General features: G+C 47.4%; 1 protein-coding gene across 1 annotated transcript in view; it reads right to left on the bottom strand.

Moving 5' to 3' along the window:
• Window positions 1-24,569, bottom strand: part of LOC142465448 (sodium/hydrogen exchanger 9-like) — a 174,134-nt gene that overhangs the window by 135,802 nt on the left and 13,763 nt on the right. The window contains exons 3-4 of the mRNA XM_075569406.1: window positions 18,434-18,511; window positions 15,515-15,591 (exon numbers count right to left, since the gene is read on the bottom strand). Of these exons, the coding sequence (XP_075425521.1) occupies window positions 15,515-15,591; window positions 18,434-18,511 (155 nt within the window). The remainder of the gene's footprint in view (window positions 1-15,514; window positions 15,592-18,433; window positions 18,512-24,569) is intronic.

The raw sequence follows: 24,569 nt of genomic DNA, 5'->3' as shown, positions 1-24,569 counted from the left end.
TTTCAACTTCTGCGGTGCCACGATCCGGATCCTATCCGGTCATCCGTGGACCCCCACTTCTGCACCAGTGTGAGTGTTCGTTTCCCCCTGTCAGCGGTATGATAGTCCTCTCTGGCGGTTTTAACTTGAATCACCTTGGATTGTCGCTATTTTCTTTGTTTTTTCCCTTTTTTACATTGAATATATATTTTTTAGTGTACTGTGTGTGTTTTACTGTTTAGGGTTTCGATTTTTCAGAGTCCATATGTATGGTCACTGTATCTGGGCAGTTTAACTCTTTTAGCTGAGGAGGGGTTGGATCCTCTCAGCTTTATATGTGTATTTTTATTAATAAATAACATTTATCTAATCCCTGGTGCGCATCTGTGCATTTTTTCTTTTCTGTCTTTCAGGGTGTCCTCCCCCCTTTTTAGGGGGGATCACCTTCTGAAGTGGGAGCATTTGGGGAGACGCTCCATGCACGTGCAGCAAAGGGATTTTCCATCTTTATTTCTGCAGCACGAGCGCTGAATATCCTTCTTTCTGCTTCCCTATTCCAAGTTGAAAATGAAAAACTTCCAGCAAAAATGACAACTTCGTACAATAAGATGATTGTATTTTTATCTTGAAAAACGTTGATGATCTGTTGGACTAAACGTAATTAAATATGGACTTTATGTACCTGTCCACTCTTGGATTGCTTTAAACCAGGGGTCTCAAACTCAGTCCTCAAGGGCCACCAACAGGGCAGGTTTTATGGATATCCCTGCTTCAGCACAGGTGGCTCAATGGCTCAGTGGCTGATTGAGCCGCCTGTGCTGAAGCTGGCTAATTGAGCCACCTGTGCTGAAGCAGGGATAGCCATAAAACCTGGCCTGGCGGTGGCCCTTGAGGACTGAGTTTCAGACCCCGGATTTAAATTAACACCCCGTGTTTTACACTCAGTGACTACCCCCGTGTGATATCTCCAGCGGAGTGTCACGAATCTGAGCAAAAAAACGGCAAAGTAGATTGAGGTGACTAATTCTGTGCTGAGCTGCGTCCCAGAAGTAAAAGGTAACACAGATTACCAGCCGGTCACAGGGCGTTACGGTGTTTGCAGCCCTGCTGCGTGGGAGATTCTCACAGCGCAGTGTTTCTGGAGATTTGGATTCTGCCTTGCATCGACTTACTGGCCGTATTAGGCTCGGATTATAGTGGCAGAAAACAAATTAATGTTGTCCAATGAGCGCGCACAAGCGCGCGCGCGTCCAACGCGTTATTTTTTTAAAAAGCCATTTGGTTTGCGTTGCGGCGGCATCACGCGAGAGGTTCAGCAAATGAGGGCGAACCACTCACGTGACGTCACCGCCACACCTCCCCGTCAACTCCCGATGCATCCAGCAGTGCAGGTTGCACGCGTGACATCACGCGGTCGCACGCACACCGGCAGTATAACCGCGATCTTGGAGGCAAAGTTAGAATCCCTGCAGGCATCAGGGAAGCAGGACAGGTAACCCTTTCCGGGGTCGTAACCACACGAACGCTTGGGGTAGCATAGTCGGCACCAGTGATGTAATCGGAAGTGGAGTGGGCTTCCATTTCAAATCGCGTTCAATGCGCCAATGGATCTCGCTCTAGAAAACTAGCATAACGTGCCCTGTCTGTCTTAAAGCTGCAGACCAAGCAATATCATATGTGTTTAAAAAAAAAAAAAAAAAAAAATCAGATCTGTACTATGAGGAAATAATTTTAGCATTTTTTTAAACAACTCTGAATGACATTTTTAATGTATTATAATGTAACAAGTATTTTTTGTTTCTATAGCAGCCATCAACAATGTCACATCCCCTTCCTCTTCTGAAACAGGCTCTGGCACACCCCTTTTTGAGCCCAGTCCTCTCTCTAGCAGTGCACCAATTGAATCTAGTGACTGCCTGGTCACATGATCTTCCCCACAGAACTTTGCATCTTGGGTTCTCTTCTGCTGCACTGACAGCCATTTAGTGAACCCCCGAGCCGAATCTTCGCCGATCGATTATAGGAGAATGGATCAATCGGCAACTTAGCTAATTACAGATCATTGTGCGGATTGTATCGATGCACATATTAAAGGGAAAAAATATTAGTATTATTTTTTAAACAGCAGCTTAGACAGCTGCTTTAAGGTATCCTGTTATACTCATGATTTACGGCATAAAGACGGCTAAACAGACGCCAAGATATTTTGCATGTAAAAACCGGATCATCCATTTAATAAATGGTTTTGCCCGATTTTGCTTTGGTTGCATTGGCTTGCGTTTTGGGCGTTGTTTTACACAGCAGTAGGAGGGAGCGTTAGAAGTCGCGCATCTACATTGCATCAAGTTTTGCGTCTACTTGTCTCTTGCGTTCAAAAACCTACTAGGTAATGTAAACCACCCTAACAGATCTGCGTGAAAAAGCAGGAGAACGGAATGAAGGAGATTCAAGCGAAAGCAACAAAACAAGACAACAACGTGACTCTGTATATATGTTTTAATAGCATGGACAGGTTAATAAAAGGGCTGCAGCAGAGGTGGTCCACGCCAGTCCTCAAGGGCCACCAAACAGGTCAGGTTTTCAGGATATCCCTTCTTCAGCACAGGTAGCTCAATCAGTGGCTCAGTCTAAGGGGGGGGGGGAAGACACCTATCTCCCTATAATACAAATGTAGTTGTAGGCATGTTCTTCTCTCTCCCTAGATCGCGGTGTTGCTTACGCGCCTGTGTATTCTGCGCCTGTGTATTCTGCGCCTGTGTGTGGGAGATAACGAGGATTGCGAGGCGCTGGAAACAAACTGGCCTGGGACATAGTAGGTTGATCAGCGCTGAACCGCACTGAGGGGAAACATTATCCCTATCAGTGCGGCTATAGTTTCCCCCTCCGCATGCGTGCTGATGCGTGCAGAGGCTCTGAAACTTTGCCGAGACAGGCAAGTTTCAAATTTGCCGCTCGGGGAAGCGATGTGAGCGGTCACGTGACTGCTCACATCCAATGGGAGCGAGGGACTAGCCCCGCCTCCCGCTCCTGGCACGCCTCCGCACCCAGAGCGCGCTCACTGCCTCGCCTGCAAGGACAGGAAAAAGCTCAATTTTGAGCAGGCGAGGCAGAGCAGGAGCGCGGCTGGAATGTCTATGTCCCAGGCCTAACACAACATACAATACAAGCCAGCACCAGGATCCCCGAGAGACCCTCACACAGGAAGGAGACAGCATGTTATCTGCAGTTTGTTCCCATCACACAACAGGAAGGGGCTCGTTAGATGGCGCAGAGAGCATACAGAAGGCTGTAAAGCACTTTGACCGCTGCAGTTACCCTCTGCCCTATTTATCACACGCTATTAATATAGAATATAGCAAAGTATGCCTTGCGTAGGTTTCAGGTTCATATGGAAGGGTCTGTGAAATTAGGGTAGTGGCATGTTTAATGGGCTATGCAACCTACAAACATCTTTTCATAGACAATGCACAGGTAAATATATATATATATATATATATATATATATATATATACACACTAGCTGAGAGACCCGGCATTGCCCGTGAGTTAAATTTCCCGCTAGGAGGGGAGGGGATTGGGGGGGGAGGGGATTGGGGGGGACGGGACAGTGGACAGTGGACAGAAGGGGGGGGGACAGTGGACGGGGGGGACAGTGGACGGGAGGGGGGGCAGTGGACAGGAGGGGAGGCTGGACAGTGGACAGGAGGGGGGGGGACAGTGGACAGGAGGGGGGGGCAGGGTCCCCCCTCTCCACTCCCCCTGTATGTTTCTCCGCCCCCCCCCCCCATCCGTAGCTTCGGTCCCCACCCTACAGTGTCTGACACACACAGTGTCCCCCACACACACACAGTGACACACACACAGTGAGACACACACACACACAGTGAGACACACACACACACAGTGAGACACACACACACACAGTGAGACACACACACACACAGTGAGACACACACAGTGAGACACACACAGTGAGACACACACAGTGAGACACACACACAGTGAGACACACACACAGTGAGACACACACACAGTGAGACACACACACACAGTGAGACACACACACACAGTGAGACACACACACACACACAGTGAGACACACACACACACACAGTGAGACACACACACACACGCACACAGTGAGACACACACACACACACGCACACAGTGAGACACACACACACACACACAGTGAGACACACACACACACACAGTGAGACACACACACACACACACAGTGAGACACACACACACACACACACAGTGAGACACACACACACACACACAGTGAGACACACACAGTGAGACACACACACACACACACACATATCCCCTCTCCTTCCGGGCGCCGCGAGGCAGCTGCCTGTCCCCCCGCCGGGGAGGGAGGGAGGTGAGTGGAGCGCCGGGGAGGGAGGGAGGTGAGTGGAGCGCCGGGGAGGAAGGGAGGTGAGTGGAGCGCCGGGGAGGGAGGTGAGTGGAGCGCCGGGTAGGGAGGGAGGTGAGTGGAGCGCAGGGTAGGGAGGGAGGTGAGTGGAGCGCCGGGGAGGGAGGGAGGTGAGTGGAGCACCGGGGAGGGAGGTGAGTGGAGCGCCGGGGAGGGAGGTGAGTGGAGCGCCGGGGAGGGAGGCGAGTGGAGCGCCGGGGAGGGAGGCGAGTGGAGCGCCGGGGAGGGAGGGGAGTGGAGCGCCGGGGAGGGAGGGGAGTGGAGCGCCGGGGAGGTGAGTGTGATGGGAGGGGGGGGAAGGACAGAGAGAGAGAGAGAGAGTGTGTGTGTGTGTGGCCGAGGGGGAAGAGAGTGGCAGTTGGGTGACGACACACCCACCAATCTGATTGGCCAGAGGCCCAGTACCAATCAGATTCACCGCAGCTAGTACCAACCATTCGATTTTATATATTAAGATAGATGAATATATATTCAACATTTATAGGGCAGATAAATGCTTTCAAACGTTTTGACAGTCTTTTGGTGAGAACGCTGCTGCTCTCAGAATCCCAGGGCCAGTGATATCTTGTTTATAGTCATTATGACATCATCAGTAGGTCAACAGAAACATCAGTAGCTTAGAGATACATAAACATTTTTTTTTTTTTACAAAATATAAGTAAGATGGTTATTTAAAGCTGCAGTTCAGTCTTTATTTTTTTTTTTTTATTTTTTTTTTTTACTTCAATAGTTTCATGTGTGCAATCTCTAATTACTTAAGAGATGTATAGCTGCAGGTCAATTCGTTCTCCATGTATTGATAGGTCGAAATTTGGTGACACAATTAGTGAAGGGATCTGTTTATATTCTGCTTGTCTGTCAGTGGAAGCTCATGAATATTCATGAGCACTCCTGCACTGACATGTGCTAGAGGGAGGGCAGGGCTGACAAAGGGGTGTGCCTGGGTTTGTGACAGGCCATGAAGGGGCAGTGCCTTAGCAAATTGCTGTTAAAATACAATACAAGAAAATTGGTCTTTCAAAGTTGTTTTTTTAAAAACAGAAAATGCTAAAAGTATTTTTTCTTACTACAGAACTGATTTATTAAAAAAAACACACATGCAGGATATTGACTGAACTGCAGCTTTAAGGGAGATTGATAACAAAATCAATTACACAGTGTTTAAATAAAAATTAAAAAAATATTTGTTTTTAATTAACTGCCCTTATAACTCCCTTAAATAATTTCCCATTCTTTATTTTGCCCGCCAAATGTAAGAAATGTTTTGTAAGCATCTAATATGCAGTTTCACAGCTGTTTTCATTGTTAAATGATGAGTGTAAAAAATGACCACATTTCTATATACATTTTAACATGGAGTAAATTCTCTCCTATTGTCCATAGAACCACTCACTCCAACACACTGTCTCTGCTCCAAAAACAGCCCATGTAAAACTGTACAATTCAATCATTATTTATATTTTATATTTAGTGCAGACATTTGTATCAAGGGTAAAAGGAATGACAGGGCGAGTGACAAAAACGGAAACGTCCTTATATAAAATGTATTAAACAATACATTAGTTACATAAAAATACATCATAATACACAATTTGCCCAGTTACAGTTACAATTACAATTACAATTACAATTACAGTTCACAACTAAGGATGTGCTTAGTAGTGATTCTTCTTTTCTTACATGTCCTAAAACTACAGCAAGATGGTAATTTACGCAGCAAGTTACCCTATATTAATAATAACTTAATTTCATATAGGGCCTTTCTCCCAATGGTAGTCAGCGCGTCACAATTACAGTATAGCGTGCGGTACGCAGCACATAGGGATGTTACAGGGCTTAGTTGGTGTTGTTGGTGCCTGAGGCACAGGGAGATAAAGTGTCTTGCCCAAGCTCACAAGGAGCTGACACCGGGTTCCCGCTTCACACTCCGTGTCGTTGTTTCCTCACTGAGCCGCTCCTTCTCCTAACGTTCATTTCCAGAAGTTGAATAAAGCCCTCCCAATAGATACGATGTTATAAAAATAACGGGGTTTATCTACACACCATAAACAGATGTCAGACTTACTAAATTCAAACCACTGTTTGTTAGCGGATGAAAATAATTGATAAAGAACCATTATTAATTAGTCCTTTTACCCATGTGGAAACAGAGTGCGTATTGCACATTTGGCCACAAGATGGCAGTACAGGCATGAGTTGCTAGCTCATGTTCAATGAATGAAAACTAGCTCAGAAACGTGGCTGTAAATGGTTCCTCAAAGGGTCAGCAACATTGTTATTTTAGTATTTAACCTTTTCACTGCAAAAATATCTAGTGGAACTATTACAGGTGCCCTGGTTCCCTGCCCTGCTGCCCTAAGGAGAAGAAAAAAGTCCTCCTCTTATGAAGCATATAGGCAAATCCGCTGGCTTATACTAAACATCTGGGCCCCTTGCAGCCGCACTTACCAGGACACCCTCCTCCTGTCTCTAAGCTCTCCCCACTTACCAGTTAGATTAGCTCTTCAGGGTCAATATAAATTAAATTAATTTGTCTCCTTAACGGACCTACTGTATGAGAGCGAGTTTACATATACCTAGAAGAGCAAAGCGCCCAAAAATGGACCACGGTGAATTAGTGTGAAAACGTTATACAATAAATAGCCAAGCATACTGTCCTTACAAGAAAGTACAAATAGTGTGCTCCTTTCTATAAACCGGGATAGTGCTGATCGGGGCAGTGCTGCACGCAAACTACCATTTACTTTGGAGGTGGGGGATTTCAGTTCAAGTAAATCAGCTCTGACCGAAGCCAAGAAACAACCAGGCTAAAATTGGGTAAAGAACGGGTCACTTTATTCCCATGTAACTTGGGCGCCAGTAACCAGATGGGTTACAGGACAGGGACACAGGATGGGTCACAGGACAGGTCACAGGACAGGGACACAGGATGGGTCACAGGACAGGGACACAGGATGGGTCACAGGGCAGGGACACAGGATGGGTTACAGGACAGGGACACAGGATGGGTTACAGGACAGGGACACAGGATGGGTTACAGGGCAGGGACACAGGATGGGTCACAGGACAGGGACACAGGATGGGTTACAGGACAGGGACACAGGATGGGTTACAGGACAGGGACACAGGATGGGTTACAGGACAGGGACACAGGATGGGTTACAGGGCAGGGACACAGGACAGGGACACAGGATGGGTTACAGGGCAGGGACACAGGATGGGTCACAGGACAAGGACACAGGGTGGGTTACAGGACAGGTCACAGGACAGGGACACAGGGTGGGTCACAGGACAGGGACACAGGATGGGTCACAGGACAGGGACACATGATGGGTTACAGGACAGGGACACAGGATGGGTTACACTACAGGACAGGGACACAGGATGGGTTACAGGACAGGGACACAGGGTGGGTCACAGGACAGGGACACAGGATGGGTTACAGGACAGGTCACAGGACAGGGACACAGGGTGGGTTACAGGACAGGGACACAGGATGGGTTACAGGACAGGGATACAGGACAGGGACACAGGATGGGTTACAGGACAGGGACACAGGATGGGTTACAGGACAGGGACACACGATGGGTTACAGGACAGGGACACAGGATGGGTTACAGGACAGGGACACAGGATGGGTTACAGGACAGGGACACAGGATGGGTCACAGGACAGGGACACAGGATGGGTTACAGGACAGGTCACAGGACAGGGACACAGGGTGGGTTACAGGACAGGTCACAGGACAGGGACACAGGGTGGGTTACAGGGCAGGGACACAGGATGGGTTACAGGACAGGTCACAGTACAGGGACACAGGATGGGTCACAGGACAGGGACACAGGGTGGGTTACAGGGCAGGGACACAGGATGGGTTACAGGGCAGGGACACAGGATGGGTTACAGGACAGGTCACAGTACAGGGACACAGGATGGGTCACAGGACAGGGACACAGGATGGGTTACAGGACAGGGACACAGGATGGGTTACAGGACAGGGACACAGGATGGGTTACAGGACAGGGACACAGGATGGGTTACAGGGCAGGGACACAGGATGGGTCACAGGACAGGGACACAGGACGGGTCACAGGACAGGTCACAGGACAGGTCACAGGACAGGGACACAGGATGGGTTACAGGACAGGGACACACCTAATGCCTACTGACCATGCAATGTCCTGTTATATTGAGTAGTCAGCAACTGTTTTCTTCTATATCTCCTTCTGCTAACTCAGGGGTGCTCAACACCTATAACACCCCCTGCTTCAATCCTGTCACTCTAAAACATTAAAAAAAAGAAAGAGGCAGGACTGCCGCTTTAAGAGAGGATTCACAGGAAAGCAGCAGATACTTCCGAAGGTCGGAGAGGATTCTAGCAGTAACGCTGTGACTAGATTACACAGAAGTGTGAGGCAGGAAGGGCAGATAAAACAATGTTGCAGTGAAACCGTACCCCAGGGACAACGAGGGACGCGGATTTTCCAATTAAAATGCCAGGTTCTTGTTACTTATTCAGTCGCTAGACTTAGGCTTGTTCTATAGTATTTGCGGGCGAACCTGTGCGAACACGTGACGCACTTTTTGTGTGTATGGTGGTGCTGCCGGAAGCGACAGGTTTGCAGTGGTCTGTGTGTGTGTGTGTGTGTGTGTGTATGATTATATATTTTTAAAATTAAAAAAAAAAAAGTTGGTAAGAATAAAATATTTATTAACATTGTGCGCGCACACACACACACACACACACACACACACACACACACACTACAGCGGCGCGAATACTTACTTTTTGAGCCTTCCCCGCTCACTGCCGTGCGCACGCGCGGCCCTAGCATACAATGGCTGACTAACCACAGCCAACTATAACTGCCACGCACGCGCGGTGCAGCAAGCGCGCCCACTATATTACGGGCCTTAGAAAGCGACCACGAGAACCGCACCGCACAGAATATACTGGAGGCGCCAAGGGAAAGAAACAATAAAAGGCACTTTTTAAAGGAGCAATCCAAACAATACACATGTGTTTTTACACATAAATTAGTTCTGTGGTATTAGATAATACCTATGACAAAATGGATAAGGGGCCAGTTAATACAAATCTGCTAAATAGACATGAATAGATAAGTGAATATACAACCGATGGTCACCTTCCACTGCCTCCGAAGGGCAACGACAACGAAATCACTGGTCTCCTTACACTGACCGACACGGCTGTCGGTAGACGCCGAAATCCAAATTTTTGTTTATTATTTAGCAGTTATTATGTTGTATATCTGTTGATTACACATATGCTCATTGATCTAGGGAAATTGCATACAGTATTATACTATGTTTGTTTTTTCTTCTTGTTTTACATGATCATAAATACCACTACCATCGGATGGCCTGAAGCATCAGGGTTCATACACCACTGCATGGTTGTACATTCACTTATCTATTCATGTCTATTCAGCAGATTTGTATTAACTGGCGCCTTATCCATTTTGTCATATGTCTTTTTGGTGACCAGGTGGTCATTGTTAGATTAGGCTGCCGCCCTGCATTCATCATTTTGTGTATTGATAGGGAGATCATCATTCACTTATACATTTATATATATATTGTGTCGTTTGTTTTAGCGCTACCCATTTTTGTCTATATTAGATAATACCTTTTTAAAAAATTGAAATCAACAATGCCATTTTTTTTAATGAGTTTTAAAGCTGCAGTTCAGTTTTTTTTTTTTTACATTTATTTTTTTACTTTAATAGTTTCATGTGTGCAATCTCTAATTACCTAAAGAACTGTATAGCTGCAGGTCAATCCGTTCTCCATGTATTGGTAGGTCGAAATTTGGTGACATATTAAAAGCTGGGATTTGTTTATAATCTGCTTGTCTGTCAGTGGAAGCTCATGAATATTCATGAGCACTCCTGCACTGACATGTGCTAGAGGGAGGGCAGGGCTGACAAAGGGGTGTGCCAGGGCTTGTGACAGGACATGAAGGGGCAGTGCCTTAGCAAATGGCTGTTAAAATACAATACAAGAAAATTGGTCTTTCAAAGTTGTTTTTTTAAAAACAGAAAATGCTAAAAGTATTTTTTCTTACTACAGAACTGATTTATTAAAAAAACCACACATGCAGGATATTGACTGAACTGCAGCTTTAAAGCACCCTTTGATTTCTATAGCAGGATTTAGTCACCTCCCCAGCAGTGCAAGATATTTGTAACACTTTCCAGTTTGTGATAATTTGTTGCCAATATTCCCAGCAGTTTGAGCTGCAAACTGTAACAATAGATAACGTTACCTTAGTAATATAAGGATACATTGAAGCTGCTGAGTTATGATGGAAGGATTGATCTAAACTGAAAGGCGGCCATTTAGTGAACCCAGGGAAGCAGGATCATTTCTGATCGATCACGGGAGAACTAATTGATCGGCAGCTTATATTAAAACCAAATTTTATTATTTTTTTTAAAGCTGCTTGGATTGCCTAGTTAAAGAAATCTTCCATTTCCCAAGGATTACATCATCTGTGCTACATTACATTAGCCCCCCTCCTTACCTTCTCTCTGGCTTCAATGGGGTCATATGACGTCGACGCTGCGTTGTCATGGCGACGCGTCGCCAAAGAGTTGGCTGAGAGCAGATAAGGGAACTTACAGAGGCCTCACGACTCCAGCAGCATTCAATTTAAATGCCTTTGGGAAGAGAGTTTGGGGCTACTGCAACCGCCGTACCCCCCCCCCATACAAAAAGGGGGCGCGCCCCCCAGTTTACGCAACCCTGCATTAGCCGACTGTTCCCCTCAGACAGGGGTAGCCAACTCTAGCTCTCAAGGGCCACAAAGGTTTTCAGGATATCCTTGAAAGTCAAAGACTGAGCCACCTGTGCTGAAGCAGGGATATCCTGAAAAACGCACCTGTTGGTGGCCCTTGAGGAATGGAGTTGCCCACCCCTGCCCTAAGAAGTAACACACCCCAAAAACGATCAGTGAAGGCCGAATGTGATTCTGCGCAGGCGCCTCAAGTAAAACAGATTGGGTATGTAGCAGGAGGAAATGTAACGTGCCGCACGCGTTATTTTTCGCGCTCGACGTCCCTCCGGGGGTGGGGCGCGAAAACTTTGTGCTTCTGCCAGTTCTGGGAACTCCGTGCCAAAGAAAAACCCGGATTTAAAAATACGTATTTCCCGAGACGCGAGCGCAGCGGAGGGAGCCCGCTATCCCTTCAAAACGTGGGACGTGACTTCCATAGCGAAAGTCGATGGAATTTCTTCTCTCCCGAAAACATGGCGACGTCCCTTCCACATATCTCACTCCTTGTGCGGAGACCACACACACACACACACACACACACACACACACACACACACACACACGTTACGAAAACCGGTCGAATTTCCGCTGGTCATCTTCATTTAAGGAATTATTAAAATTAAAAAGTCAAAAAGCCCCAGTGCTACGTCCAGTATATAGTTAAATACGGTTTTCCTTCTCAGGGTGAATTCTTTGGCCAAAATATGTTTAAGTGTCCGGGAGGTTAAAATGGAGCTCTCCCCAGAGCCCAGTGCAGTCTAACGGTTACCATGGTAACCTCAGAAGCAAGAGATTGAGAAAATCATGACTTTTAATAACAAGAAGTTTTTCAAAAGAGTGGGACATGCTCATGGGGCAAGATACGAACGGTATATGGGAAACTCATACAGGCTTCTGGGGGAGGAGGGGGAATTCCTGGGGGGAGGAAAGGGGGGCATTCCCGAGTGGGGGTAGAGGAGGGGGATTCCTCCTTTAAGGCAACTGGACTAACGCAGCTACTTCTATTCAATTCCTGCCTCAGGTAGTGTTAGGACCTGCTAACAGTCATGCCTTGAAAGTGGCAGCAGGCTTAAGATGCTTTGGCCAAAGGGTTAAACTATATGACCCCTTTTCAAGAGACTATATAGGTATTTCACTGTGTATTTTTGTCATATTGGAAGTAGCACTGGACTTCTTTGTTTTTGTAATTCCTGCGTTAGGCCTCGTCCTTGTTCCGGCGGGCGTGCTGAGGCGCGCTGAGGCTCAGGGAAAGCGGGTGCTTTCCCTGGCCTTAGACAGCGCGCCGTCAGGGGGCGTACCGGGGTCGGGCCAGTGACGTCACGGAGCTGGTTCGCCCTCATTGGGCGAACCGCTCACGTGACCGGCCCTGCGCTCCAGCAAGCGGGGAAATGCTAAATTCTGATAAGACCTACGCTTCCGCGCGCTTGCGGAAGCGTAGGCGAGCCCTTACTAAAGCCGCTCTAATTGCGGCTGTAGGGGCTCAGTGCTGAGCGGAAGCGCGCCTCAGCGCGCCTCCGCCAGCAAGCAGCAACCCTGGACGAGGCCTTAGGCAGAAATGCTCTCCTCTCTTCATGAACTCTCTCACACACTCACACTCTCACACACTCTCACACTCTCTCACACTCTCTCACACACTCTCTCACACACTCTCTCACACACTCTCTCACACACTCTCTCACACACTCTCTCACACACTCTCTCACACACTCTCTCACACACTCTCTCACACACTCTCTCACACACTCTCTCACACACTCTCTCACACACTCTCTCACACACTCTCTCACACACTCTCTCACACACTCTCTCACACACTCTCTCACACACTCTCTCACACACTCTCTCACACACTCTCTCACACACACTCTCTCACTCACACACTCTCTCACTCACACACTCTCTCACTCACACACTCTCACTCACACACTCTCACACTCTCACTCACACACTCTCACTCACACACTCTCACTCACACACTCTCACTCACACACTCTCACTCACACACTCTCACTCACACACTCTCACTCACACACTCTCACTCACACACTCTCACTCACACACTCTCACTCACACACTCTCACTCACACACTCTGACTCACACACTCTCACACACTCTCACACACTCTCACACACTCTCACACACTCTCACACACTCTCACACACTCTCACACACTCTCACACACTCTCACACACTCTCACACACTCTCACACACGTGAGGGAGTATGTTTTCATGTACATACAATAGTGCCAACTGTGAACGCAGCGCTTTGCAATACACAATACAATACAGGCAATTATAATACAGAAAGTACAACAGACAAAAGGAAAGGAAATCCCTAACCCGGAGAGCTGACAATCTAAGTATAGCATCTTATTATAACCCTGTCTTAAAGAATGTCCAGCGATTTGCTAATAAAGCCGGAGAAACACTGCATTTCCAACTGTTTCTAGTTAAAACAAACAACGCACATATTTGCAACTAATAGCTTTTGTCTGTAAATTACAAATGTAGGCTTTGGTCAAAACAACAATTCGCCCCCCAAATTGTTTAAAAATAAATATATACAGTATATTTGAATAGGGGAGTCCTCTGATCCCTAGTCCCCCGAAATCCTGGGACCCTCCTAATTCCCGAGCCGCACGACTTTTAATGTTTTGTAGTCTTCTAAATGAACTACAAATATGGCCGCCGGGGGCACCCCGCGAAATTGCAAAACCCTCTCCCTAGGACGCTGTCCTGACCGTGCGCATAGGTGAGTCACGTGTCAGTCCTGTGGGAATCATGGGGTCCCCTGTCAGGGAACCAGGGAGCAGCTCCAGGGGGGACACCCCAACACAGGCAGAAAAATGCGAGTAGCGTGGATTGATATTTTCAATATCCTACTTATTATTATTTATTAATAAAACACCAACTTAATCCCCAGCACGGTACAGAGGGGGCGTGAATGTCACAATAACACATTAATAAGGTGTGTTACCTCCTAGGGGTTTTATTCTAGGTAGGAAGCAGGGGCTCCCACGTGGCGTGGGCCAATAGAAAGATGGCTTCCTGTAGGCCCTTGTGACATGGAAGCTTTCAACATGCAGGAGATACCGGCGCCCCCTCCGGAGATAAGCATCTCCAGGGATCAGGGGGTCCCCGGAGCTGAAAGCAACGCGGTTCAGCTCCGGAGACTCCTTGCTTCAATCCTAGACGTTGTGCTCCTACAATCTCAAAGGAAGGGGAGGGAGTATGTCTAAGTAATAGCCAAGTAACTATTTATTCATCATGAAACGCACTTCACCCAGAGCAGGGGTGGCCAACTCCAGTCCTCAAGGGCCATCAACAGGTCAGGTTTAAAGGATATCCCCTGCTCTAGCACGTGGCACAATCGTTGTCTGAGCCATGTGTGCTGAAGCAGGGATATCCTGAAAACCTGACCTGTTGGTGGCCCTTGAGGACTGCAGTTGGCCACTCCTGACCCAAGGGGTATGATCTGAAATTTACAATCAACATTAGTTTTATTTTTTAAAAGCCCCTTTTACACAACGGTGGCCATTAATTCAGCAATACTCCTTCCTCTGCCTCAGAGACAACACATACTTCCTACTGGCATCTTACACTGTGAGAGAGGAAGCGTGTGGTTAACGTGTGGGTTAAATGGTCATTCTGTGAGCCGTGTGTGACACACAAAACAACTGGTACAAGGCTTCAAACTAAAAAAGGATCCGCTCTATTCACTTGGATTGAACAGTTGCAATTAATCACAATAATGAGCATAATGAAGAAGCAATAAATTATACTCTTATACACAGGTAACACGGCTGTTTTGTAGCCCCCTCCCCCCCCCCCCAAAAAAAGAGGTGGTCTCTGTCGCTGAAACGGGCTATTTTTAGCTTCTGGGGTCACCTGGTTCCCCAAATAGTTTCCAGTAAAAAAATAACAGCATGCAGACACCTGCACGGGGAAAGAAAATGGCACCTTACGGGTCACGCAGGCCAATAGGAAGCAGCAACATGACCTGTTGCGGCTTCAAATTGGCCCACGGCATGCAGAGGATTTAAAGAGCAGGAAGTAACGCTGGATCCTTTACCGGGAAGTATCTCAGGAGGTCCCCAGAACTGAAAATAGAAAGGTTTAGCTCTGAAGACCCCCCCTAGGAGGGGCGGAGGGTTAATGGGCAGGATAGAGGCTTTACATTAAGAGACACCAGGAAGCTTTGTTGCACATTTCTCCACATGCCCCCGAAAAAAGGTACAGTGTACCTGGTGCACCATTCCATTCATCATGTGTCCTATCAGTTTAACTCACCCAATCACAATGCAGGAGATGGCTGTTCCCAGAAAGGCGTATGTTATTATCGATCCCAGATTCCTGAAGAAATGTCTCTGTAGAGAAAAGAAAGTAACAAAAACAGGGAATGTTAATGAATTACTTACAATACTCCGATACAATGAAATGCATCTGGTAGAGCAGAGCTCATCTGGTTGGCCCAGGCCAAATGTGACCCAGACTCTCAGCTGGCCAAGCAGCTAGCAGAGAATTAGCAGGAGCCAAGTGGAATTCTTAACCCTAACTTACAAGTGAGTTTTAGTGTAATGTAAATATATATGGTACTGATGTTATAAGATGTTGAAATAACGTAATGTTCAAGCTTTTTAAATGGATCTAAAATTACATTACAATAAGCTGGTTGTCCTTCTGCTCCTAAATATTCTCCGATCTGGCCCCTTTGGAGAACTGGTGGAAGAGCCTTGCCGTATGACAATAAGTTTCCGGACAATCTTTGTGTGTTACCATTCTGGACATCAATGTGAAATGCAGGCATTAAGACGTACTCAAGATGGCCCCATGGCCATCCATCCCACCTCTTCCAAGGCCTTCTGTCTGATGTGGACACCACTGGAGAAGTGGCCAGCATTTCATTTGCGAGTTGCTATAATACCATCTGACATCATAAAAGTTCTCTATAAAACATAATGTTTGTGCCTCTCCTGTTACTCCAGCTCTTTGGGAGATTTGGATTAGTCCTGTTTTTTTTTTTTTAGACGTGCACATTGTGTCCTTAATGTTCCTGAATTTCCATGGAAACTAGATATGTATAGAACCAGGTGTGTGCTATACTCATTATCACAGGGGGTTTGAATGGCTGTGTGGTTGTACTTGGGTTCTCTAGATGCGATGTGTCCATGTTTCCCGCAAACATCATGATGCCAACTAGAAGTTGCTGTTCCAACATCTGTACGATTTGACAAGGCCACAGATGACCGCTTCTCTTTCTCCAAATGTTCATTACGGGTGGTAAGGTTAGATCAGGGGTGCGCAAACTTTTCAGTTCGCGCCCCAGTTTGCGCTCCCCCTCCTTACCTGCTCTCGGGCTCCGCTGCACAATATGACGCGTTGCCATTTGACCCAGCGGTGTCATTTGACATCGCGTTGTCATGGCGACATCGCAGAAGAGCTGACTGAGAGCAGCTAAGGGAAGTTGCAGAGGCCTCGTGGAAGATTGTGAGGCCTCTGCAACCGCCGCATCCCCCCTAGAAAATCCAGAGCCCGTCCAGTTTGCGCACCCCTGGGTTAGATCAAGTTTTCATTGCATTGGCGGTAAATCTGCATAACTGCTTATAATGCTACATCCAACATGACAAATTATTAAGTTAAAGACTATCTGTTATTCTGAGAAGTAAGGGTCATTAGCCTGCAGCCATGTCAAGGTTAACCCTTTACTGCAGGTTAACCCTTTACTGCAGGTCCTACATGTTCTCTTTACCGCTCTACCGGAGAAGTCTCTCAATATACTGGTCATTCACAAGTATATATCAGGACCTGCTTTTTGTGTCTTTTGTTGTATACATTTGGCCAGGGGTGCGCAAAGTGGGGGGCTCTTCCCCAAGGCATTTCAATTAGATGCCGGGGGTGTCGTGAGGCCTCTGTAACTCACTTACCTGCTCTCAGCAGCTCTTCGGCGAGGCTTCACTATGGCAACGTGGCGTCAAATGGAAAGACAACGTCGTGACGTCATATGACGCCGCCGAAGCCCGAGAGCAGGTAAGGAGGGGGGAGTGCGAGTAGGGGGGAGCGCACACGAACTGAACAGTTTGTGCACCCCTGCATCAGGTCACAACCCAGTAGAACTCCTTTTGATACGTACATACGTGGTTTGGGTTTTGACCTTTCAGGGACTGGGTGTGTGTTCTTACTATCTATAAATAAGACAGTAGAAGCTGCCAGATGAAACCCTTGGCATTTCTTATTTCACGCTCAGATTATATCTGGACAATAAGGCTCTAAGTCTAAGACACATATTAAAAGCCAACATATATTATTATCATCAGCGTTTGTTTGTAAAGCGCCAACAAATTTGCAGCGTGGAGACCAGGGTTTCATCAGCTTCCTTGTTTTGCATTTTTAAGATAATCATTTGTCAAGGAAATCTAGTCTGGTCCAACAAATAAGGAAGATTACATTCCCAACTGAAACAAAGCACACATGCAGATAGTATTATTGGCAATGCAGTCATGTATTTATTGTGTGATACAGTGGAATAATTAGTACTAAAACATTTATACTGCAATACTTTTTTTTGCCTATTTTTTCTACTTACTCCAATATATCTATTCTTGTCCTTTCTAACACGGTTATTATTATTTTTTATTCCGATGCTCCGTTCTGGACAGAAGCGCTTTAAATATTAAGGGGTAAATGCTATATGCGCCAACGTGGACTTTCAGGCTAAAAATCCAGAAAGACTTCAAGTCTTCAAGGCATATCTAAGTCCTGTGCCCACTTGTGTGCTGTTCGTGACGGTGGTATATGGGGATGGATTTAGGAGATATATAATTAATTGGGGGCCCTTTGCAGAGGTTTAGAGTGGGGCAGCTTCCGAGTTGCGTATTAACGCTTGTCCTGTAGAGTAGATATTGTCCATTTGAAGGACCTCAGCGGAGGTGAAAAGTGGGAGCGCTTGCGAGTGTGAGTATTAACCCTTGTCCCGTATGCAGGTCACGTGCTCGCAGGAGTGTTGTACATGATAGTGCCGAACCAACATTTAGACAGATATAGATATATATAGATAGAATTCAACCGTTAGTGTCTGGGGGGTTAAAATGGAGCCCAGTGTTGTCTAAAGGTTACCACGGTATCCTCAGATGTTAGACATGAAGAAAATCCTGATTTTAACACTAAGCTATAGTGATGAGTCAATGAAACACTTTTCTAGTAGAAGCTTACCTTCTTTAAACTGTACCCCGCGTGGAAAATGATGGGCGGAAGTAGCACGTTGAAGAAAACTTCCGGGTCAAAGGTCAGCTGATAGGAGAAAAAAAAAAAAACAAGAAAACACAAGCAGATTGTGTGAGATACGTTTTCTATTGGAACTGATGGCGGGAGTCTGACAAAGGGTACAACCTAAATCAGCAGTCACTTCGATTATAGGTAACTAACCATATATAGTGTGACCTAGTAGCTAATATTGATTCTTCTCCTGCTAGACCAGGGGTGGGTGACTACAGTCCTCAAGACCACCTCTTACACAACCCCCCCCCCCCCCCCCCCAACGACTACAGCAGTGCAGGGGAACAATTCCTTTAACTCTCCTCAAACTGGCAACGGCTAACGCGATCAAGACACCATACGGTATAATAACTCCGGTTACAGAATAAATAGCAGATGTAATATGGTTTCAACAGCGGTGCCATTCCGCTTGCAGTGATCTTACAGCTGGAAAAAAGCAGATCCTCCTACTCTGGGCTATTTCTTCGCCCCCTTTCTTTGTTACAGGGTTACATCAAGGGTTCCCACGAGCCAGACACCACTATTTTCAGCTTCTTGGACCGCCTGGTTCCCAAAATACTTACCGATGAAGTTACCGGGTTTAAATCTGCCTAAAGGGGAAACAATATGGCTGCCAAATCTGGGGCCAATAGGAAGCTGCCACATCTTCGGTGGTGGCTGCCTATTGGACAGCCATTTAAATCCCCTTTAAAAACCAGGCAGCGATAGCAGTAACTTCCTCAGTAAAGTATCTTGGGAACCCGGGGGTCCCCCAGAGGTAAAAACAGCGGTTTAGCACGGGAGAACCCCTGGTTCCAATGCGGTAAACAAAATGGAGGTTATTTAGGGTGCATTGGTCCTTTTAAGTAAACGCTTTACAGTTCTGAATACACAAAGCACAAATTCACAATGGTTCCACATGAGTAGAACTCAGATGAAAGCTTTGCCCCCATTACCAGAACGCCATGCATTACAAAGTGTTATAGGCCCGATTGCACAAAGTAGGTTGCTTGACAAACTATGAAGCCAGCTCTATTCTGGAAGGAATTCTTTTAAAAAAAGATGGTTATATTGATTTTTTTTTATATATATACATTTTCATTACATTTGCCATTAGTTAACCCTTTAGCACACAATAATTTTACATCCTTTCTACCCATTAATATTGTAGAACAGGGGTGTCCAACTCCAGACTTCTAGGGGTACCAACAGGCCAGGTTTTCAAGATATCCCTGGTTCTGCAGAGATGGCTCAATTAGCCCCTGCGTCAGCACAGGTGGCTCAATCAGTTCTTGCTTCTGCACTGGTAGCTCAATGCTCAACCTGTGCTGAAGCAGGGATATCCTCAAAACCTGATCTGTCGGTGGCCCTTGACGACTGGAGTTGGTATTCTGAAGCCAGGGCACGTTGGTATGAATGGCTCCCGATAGCATTAACACAGTTCCCTTTTAAATCACTCCAAGTCCTGTAATATTTCCTCCACTTTATTGGGAAAAGGTAGCAGGGTACAGATGCTTGTGGATGGTGTGTATTGGTGATTATTAGTTAGGAACCGGTAAAAAGAGATGGCCTCACCAAGGGTTATAAACAGAGAAAGGTTCTTTACTCACTGTCTCCAGGGTTGAAAAGGAAGTGAGGTGCGGTGTGGGCAAAGGAAAAGTCTAGGGGCAGACCATGTCTGAACAAACAGGAGGGGGAGCAGACTAGCCCATTCTGGTGAGGATCTCAGAGACTGCTGTAGCAGCTCACTGATGTCATGCTCGCAGGCAAGGAGTGCAACATTGTTGCAAGCCACGCAGGCACAGTATGTGTCTGCAGACTCCATGCAGCTGGGAATAAAATCTGACAGGCAGAAACTGCAAAGGAGAGAGGGGGGTGAGTCAGAAATGTGGCTCTTGTTCCATAACACTCCCCGTCTGGTATCTGTAGATACCACTATATGGCAAGCTATGTGGAACATATGTGCAATACATACAACATAACAATATACTGCAAAGGTCCATATTTCCATAGCAATGTGATACCGGCTGGTACCACTGGCATCAAAGTCCTTTGACCAGGCCTTCCAGTAAGGGAAGCCAGGTGGGTGCGCAGCTCTTTGTTAGCTTGACGCACCACAATGTCTCTTAAAAGTCCACGGCACTGGTAACCAGTTTTTCCTTGCATGCTCCAACGAAATTGGTACCACAATCGGAGCGTATTTGTTTAACTGGTCCTCTGACTGCAAAGAACCTTCTGAGGGCATTTATGAAGCTTGAAGCATCCATAGATTCTATAACCTCGATGTGTATAGCTCGTGTACTCATGCAGGTGAAGAGTACCGCCCATCGTTTGCTGTTTGCTAGCCCGCCTCTAGTTCTACGTGAGATGACCATCCAGGGCCCAAATACATCGAGTCCTACATAGGTAAAGGGGGGTTCTGTGTTAAGTCTGTCGACAGGTAGATCCGCCATCCTTTGGTCTTGGCTTTTGCCTCTCAGCATTCGGCACCTAACACATTTGTGGAGATTACTGGCCACGCACCTTTTCATGCCAACGACCCAAATGCCCGCCGCCCTAATGGCGCCTTCGGTGAAGTGTCGTCCCTGATGCATGACTTGTTCGTGGTAGTGGCGCACCAACAAAAGTGGCGATGTGATGCCGGCCAGGGATGATAAGAGGGTTGCTTTCCTCCCTGCTCAGTTGGGACTTATTGAGGCGGCCTCCTACTCTCATGAGGCCGTCGTTGTCGATGAAGGGATTCAACTTCCAAAGTGGACTGTTTTTGTTAACACTCTTCTTTCCGCGAATGCAATTGATCTCTTCCGCATATGTTTCCCTTTGAACATGACTCAGAACAGTTTCCTTAGCCTTTGTAATTTCCTCTACGGTGCGCAGCTCTTTGCAGATGTGCCAGCCGTGGCAACCGGTAGTTTTACCGTCTGGTGTCTGGCGGAAGGAGGAGGCTATATGCCCAAGATGGGCTACTGTTCGCAGAAGGGCCGTCCACTTTGAGAAGCGTTGGAATCGATGTGATCCGAATGCGTTTTTGTGCGATACATTGGTGAGTACCACGGATACTTGTAGGGGCCTTATCTCCGTATCCTTTTCGGGATCCACGAGTTCAAAATCGTCAACTGGGGTTGGTAGCGTTTCCGCAGGCTGCGCAAGAAACATTGGTCCTGTGAGCCACGACGTATTCTGCAGTTGAGATGCGGGTACTGATCTGGTGGCGTGATCTGCGGGATTTTGCTCTGTGGGCACGTGGTGCCATTGTTCTGGTTGGGTTGACTTCCTGATTCTTTCTACGCGGTTAGCTACGTATACGTAGAATCTCCTTTTCTTATTGTAGATGTATCCCAGTACCACCTTGCTATCTGTGTAGAGTTTGACGGCATCTGGTTTGCTGTCCATCTCATTCTCGATAAGCTCCGCCAGTTCTACTGCTAGCACTGCACCACACAGCTCGAGTCTGGGTATAGTATGGTCAGGTTGTGGCGCCAGCTTAGCTTTGCCAAGGATGAACCTGATGTGGCAACTTCCATCCACGTCCGTGGTTTTTAGGTAGGCCACCGCTGCTATAGCTTTGGTGGAGGCATCTGAGAACACGCAAAGCTCTTTGCTGTGTGCGGCGGTGAGAGATATAGGTGAATAGGGGCGTGGGATTTGAAGTTGCTCGAGGGCCTTCAGGGAGTGTTTCCACGTTTCCCACTCTTTCCGTTTTTCTGGAGGTAGTGGGGTGTCCCATTCCTGTTTTTCGAAGGACATTTCTCTGAGGAGGGACTTCCCTTGTATAGTGGCAGGAGCCACGAATCCTAGCGGGTCGTAGAGACTGTTAACGGTGGACAGGACTCCGCGACGTGTGAAGGGTTTTTCTTCGATGGCTACCTGGAACGTAAAGGTGTCTGTTTTAAGATTCCAGCTTATCCCCAGGCTCCGCTGTATGGGAGGCGTGTCGGTCCCCAGATCCAAATTCTTGAGATCTGGTGCTTGATCATCTGCGTGAAACGCCTTCATCACTGTTGCACTGTTGGAAGCTATTTTGTGCAACCTTAGGTTGGCCTTCGCTAACATCTTTTGTGTCCTCTTGAGTAGATCTACGGCTTCTTCTTCGGTGGGAACTGATTTTAATCCGTCGTCCACATAGAAGTCTCTTTCGACGAAGCTCCTGGCGTCTTTCCCGAACTCTGCTTCTCCGTCTTGGGCCGTTCTTCTGAGGCCGTAGGCTGCCACTGCAGGTGATGGGCTGTTCCCGAAGACATGTACTTTCATGCGGTACTCCGTGATTTCTTTTTCTACGTCGTCATCTTGGTACCACAGGAATCTTAGGTAGTTACGGTTGTCTTCTCGCACAAGGAAGCAGTGGAACATCTGTTGAATGTCTGCGGTTACGGCGATAGGTTCCTTGCGGAAGCGGATCAGCACTCCCAGAAGACTGTTCGTCAGATCCGGCCCGGTGAGGAGAACATCGTTTAGGGAGACTCCCTGATGCTGAGCGCTGGAGTCGAATACCACTCGGATCTGGCCAGGTTTCTGGGGGTGGTAGACGCCAAACGACGGGAGGTACCAGCATTCTTCGCCTTCTTTCATTGGGGGCGCCGACTCTGCATGGCCACTGTGGAAGATTTTTTGCATGAAGGCCACAAAGTGTTCCTTGGTCTCCGGTTTCCTTTGTAGGTTACGGCGGAGCGAAGCGAGCCTAGACATAGCATGGTCTCTGTTGTTTGGGAGGCGTCTTCTTGGCGAGCGGAAAGGTAGTGGGGCCACCCAACTGCCCAATTTGTCCTTGAAGAGCTCCTTATCCATTAACCTCAAGAATTCTTTGTCTTCCATTGATGGCGCCTGTTTGTCGTCGTCCTTTGTTGTCTGGAACACTGTACTCCCTAGGTCATTGGGGTATTTTCTTGCCACAGGCGCGTCTCCGTAGTTCCTTTTGGTCTCGAGCTTCTCGTGGACCTGAAAGTGGTTCGGACAAGGTTTGAAGTGGGATATACGACCGTTCTCCAACAAGTTCGTTCGTAGGGCGCCTACGTTGTCGGGTCCTCGTATCCTGTCTATGCATACTTCTCCCACTACCACCCATCCTAGATCGAGCCTTTGAGCGCTTGGGCCGTTGTGGTCCCCATTTCGCTGTTCGCGGATCTTGTGTGCTCTCATGATGTCTCTGCCAAGTAGCAGCAGGATCTGGGCATCTTCGTCTAGTGGTGGGATATGATCGGCAATGGTTTTTAGATGGAGATGGTGTCGCGCCACGTCTGGCGTGGGGATCTCAGTCCTATCTTCTGCCATGTGATTGCACTCGATGAGTGTGGGAAGGGGCATGCTCACTTTGCCGTCTATTGAGCATATGGTGTAGCCATTCACTCTTCTCCCTGTAGTCTCCATTCGCCCTGCGCACGTTCTGAGAGTGTAAGGAGAAGTACTGTCTTGTATGTTGAACATATCGAAGAATTCTGACCTGACCAGCGATCGGTTGCTCTGGTCGTCGATGATCGCATACATCCGTTTGGCTCTTTGGGGTTGTCCCTCTGGGTGCACTGCTACCAGACATATTTTAGAGCAAGATCTACCGTCGTTTCCTTCTCCGCATACTTCTGTGCATTTGGATGCTACTGACGTCGGGGGGGGGGGTGTCTCCCACTTCTTCCTCCCCGCCCTGCTTTGTCGGAGGGTTAGGGGCTTTGCTTGCTTTGGGCTTCATAGCTTCCGGGTGTAGAGCGGCTATGTGCCTGTCGCTATCGCACTCTGTGCATTTCATAGCTTCTTTGCAGTCCTTGAATAAATGAGTTGTGGAAGCACAACATTTGAAACAGGCTCCCCATTCCCTGAGTAGGTTCTTTCGCTCCTCTATGGGTTTCATCCTGAATCCGAAGCACTTGTTAAGTGGATGCGGCTTTTTGTGGATAGGGCATTCTTTGTTAAGGTCCCTTGGTTTTTTGTCCCTGTCGGCCGTCTGGCTGGGACTCGCGTGGGTCGTAGGGGGCACGTCCGTCCTGTGGACCGAGATGGGTGTTCTGGAGTCCTTGCACCTTGCTGTTGACCTTTCGTTCCTCGGGTGGCTGGCGCTGGATGTGGTTTGCGCCCCTAAGACGAAGCTGGGGTCGTTTCTTGTCTT

Source organism: Ascaphus truei, chromosome 14 (genome assembly GCF_040206685.1).
Source record: "Ascaphus truei isolate aAscTru1 chromosome 14, aAscTru1.hap1, whole genome shotgun sequence".
Lineage (NCBI taxonomy): Eukaryota > Metazoa > Chordata > Amphibia > Anura > Ascaphidae > Ascaphus > Ascaphus truei.
Note: the sequence above shows the minus strand (reverse complement) of the source record. Positions and strands in the feature narration are given on the sequence as shown.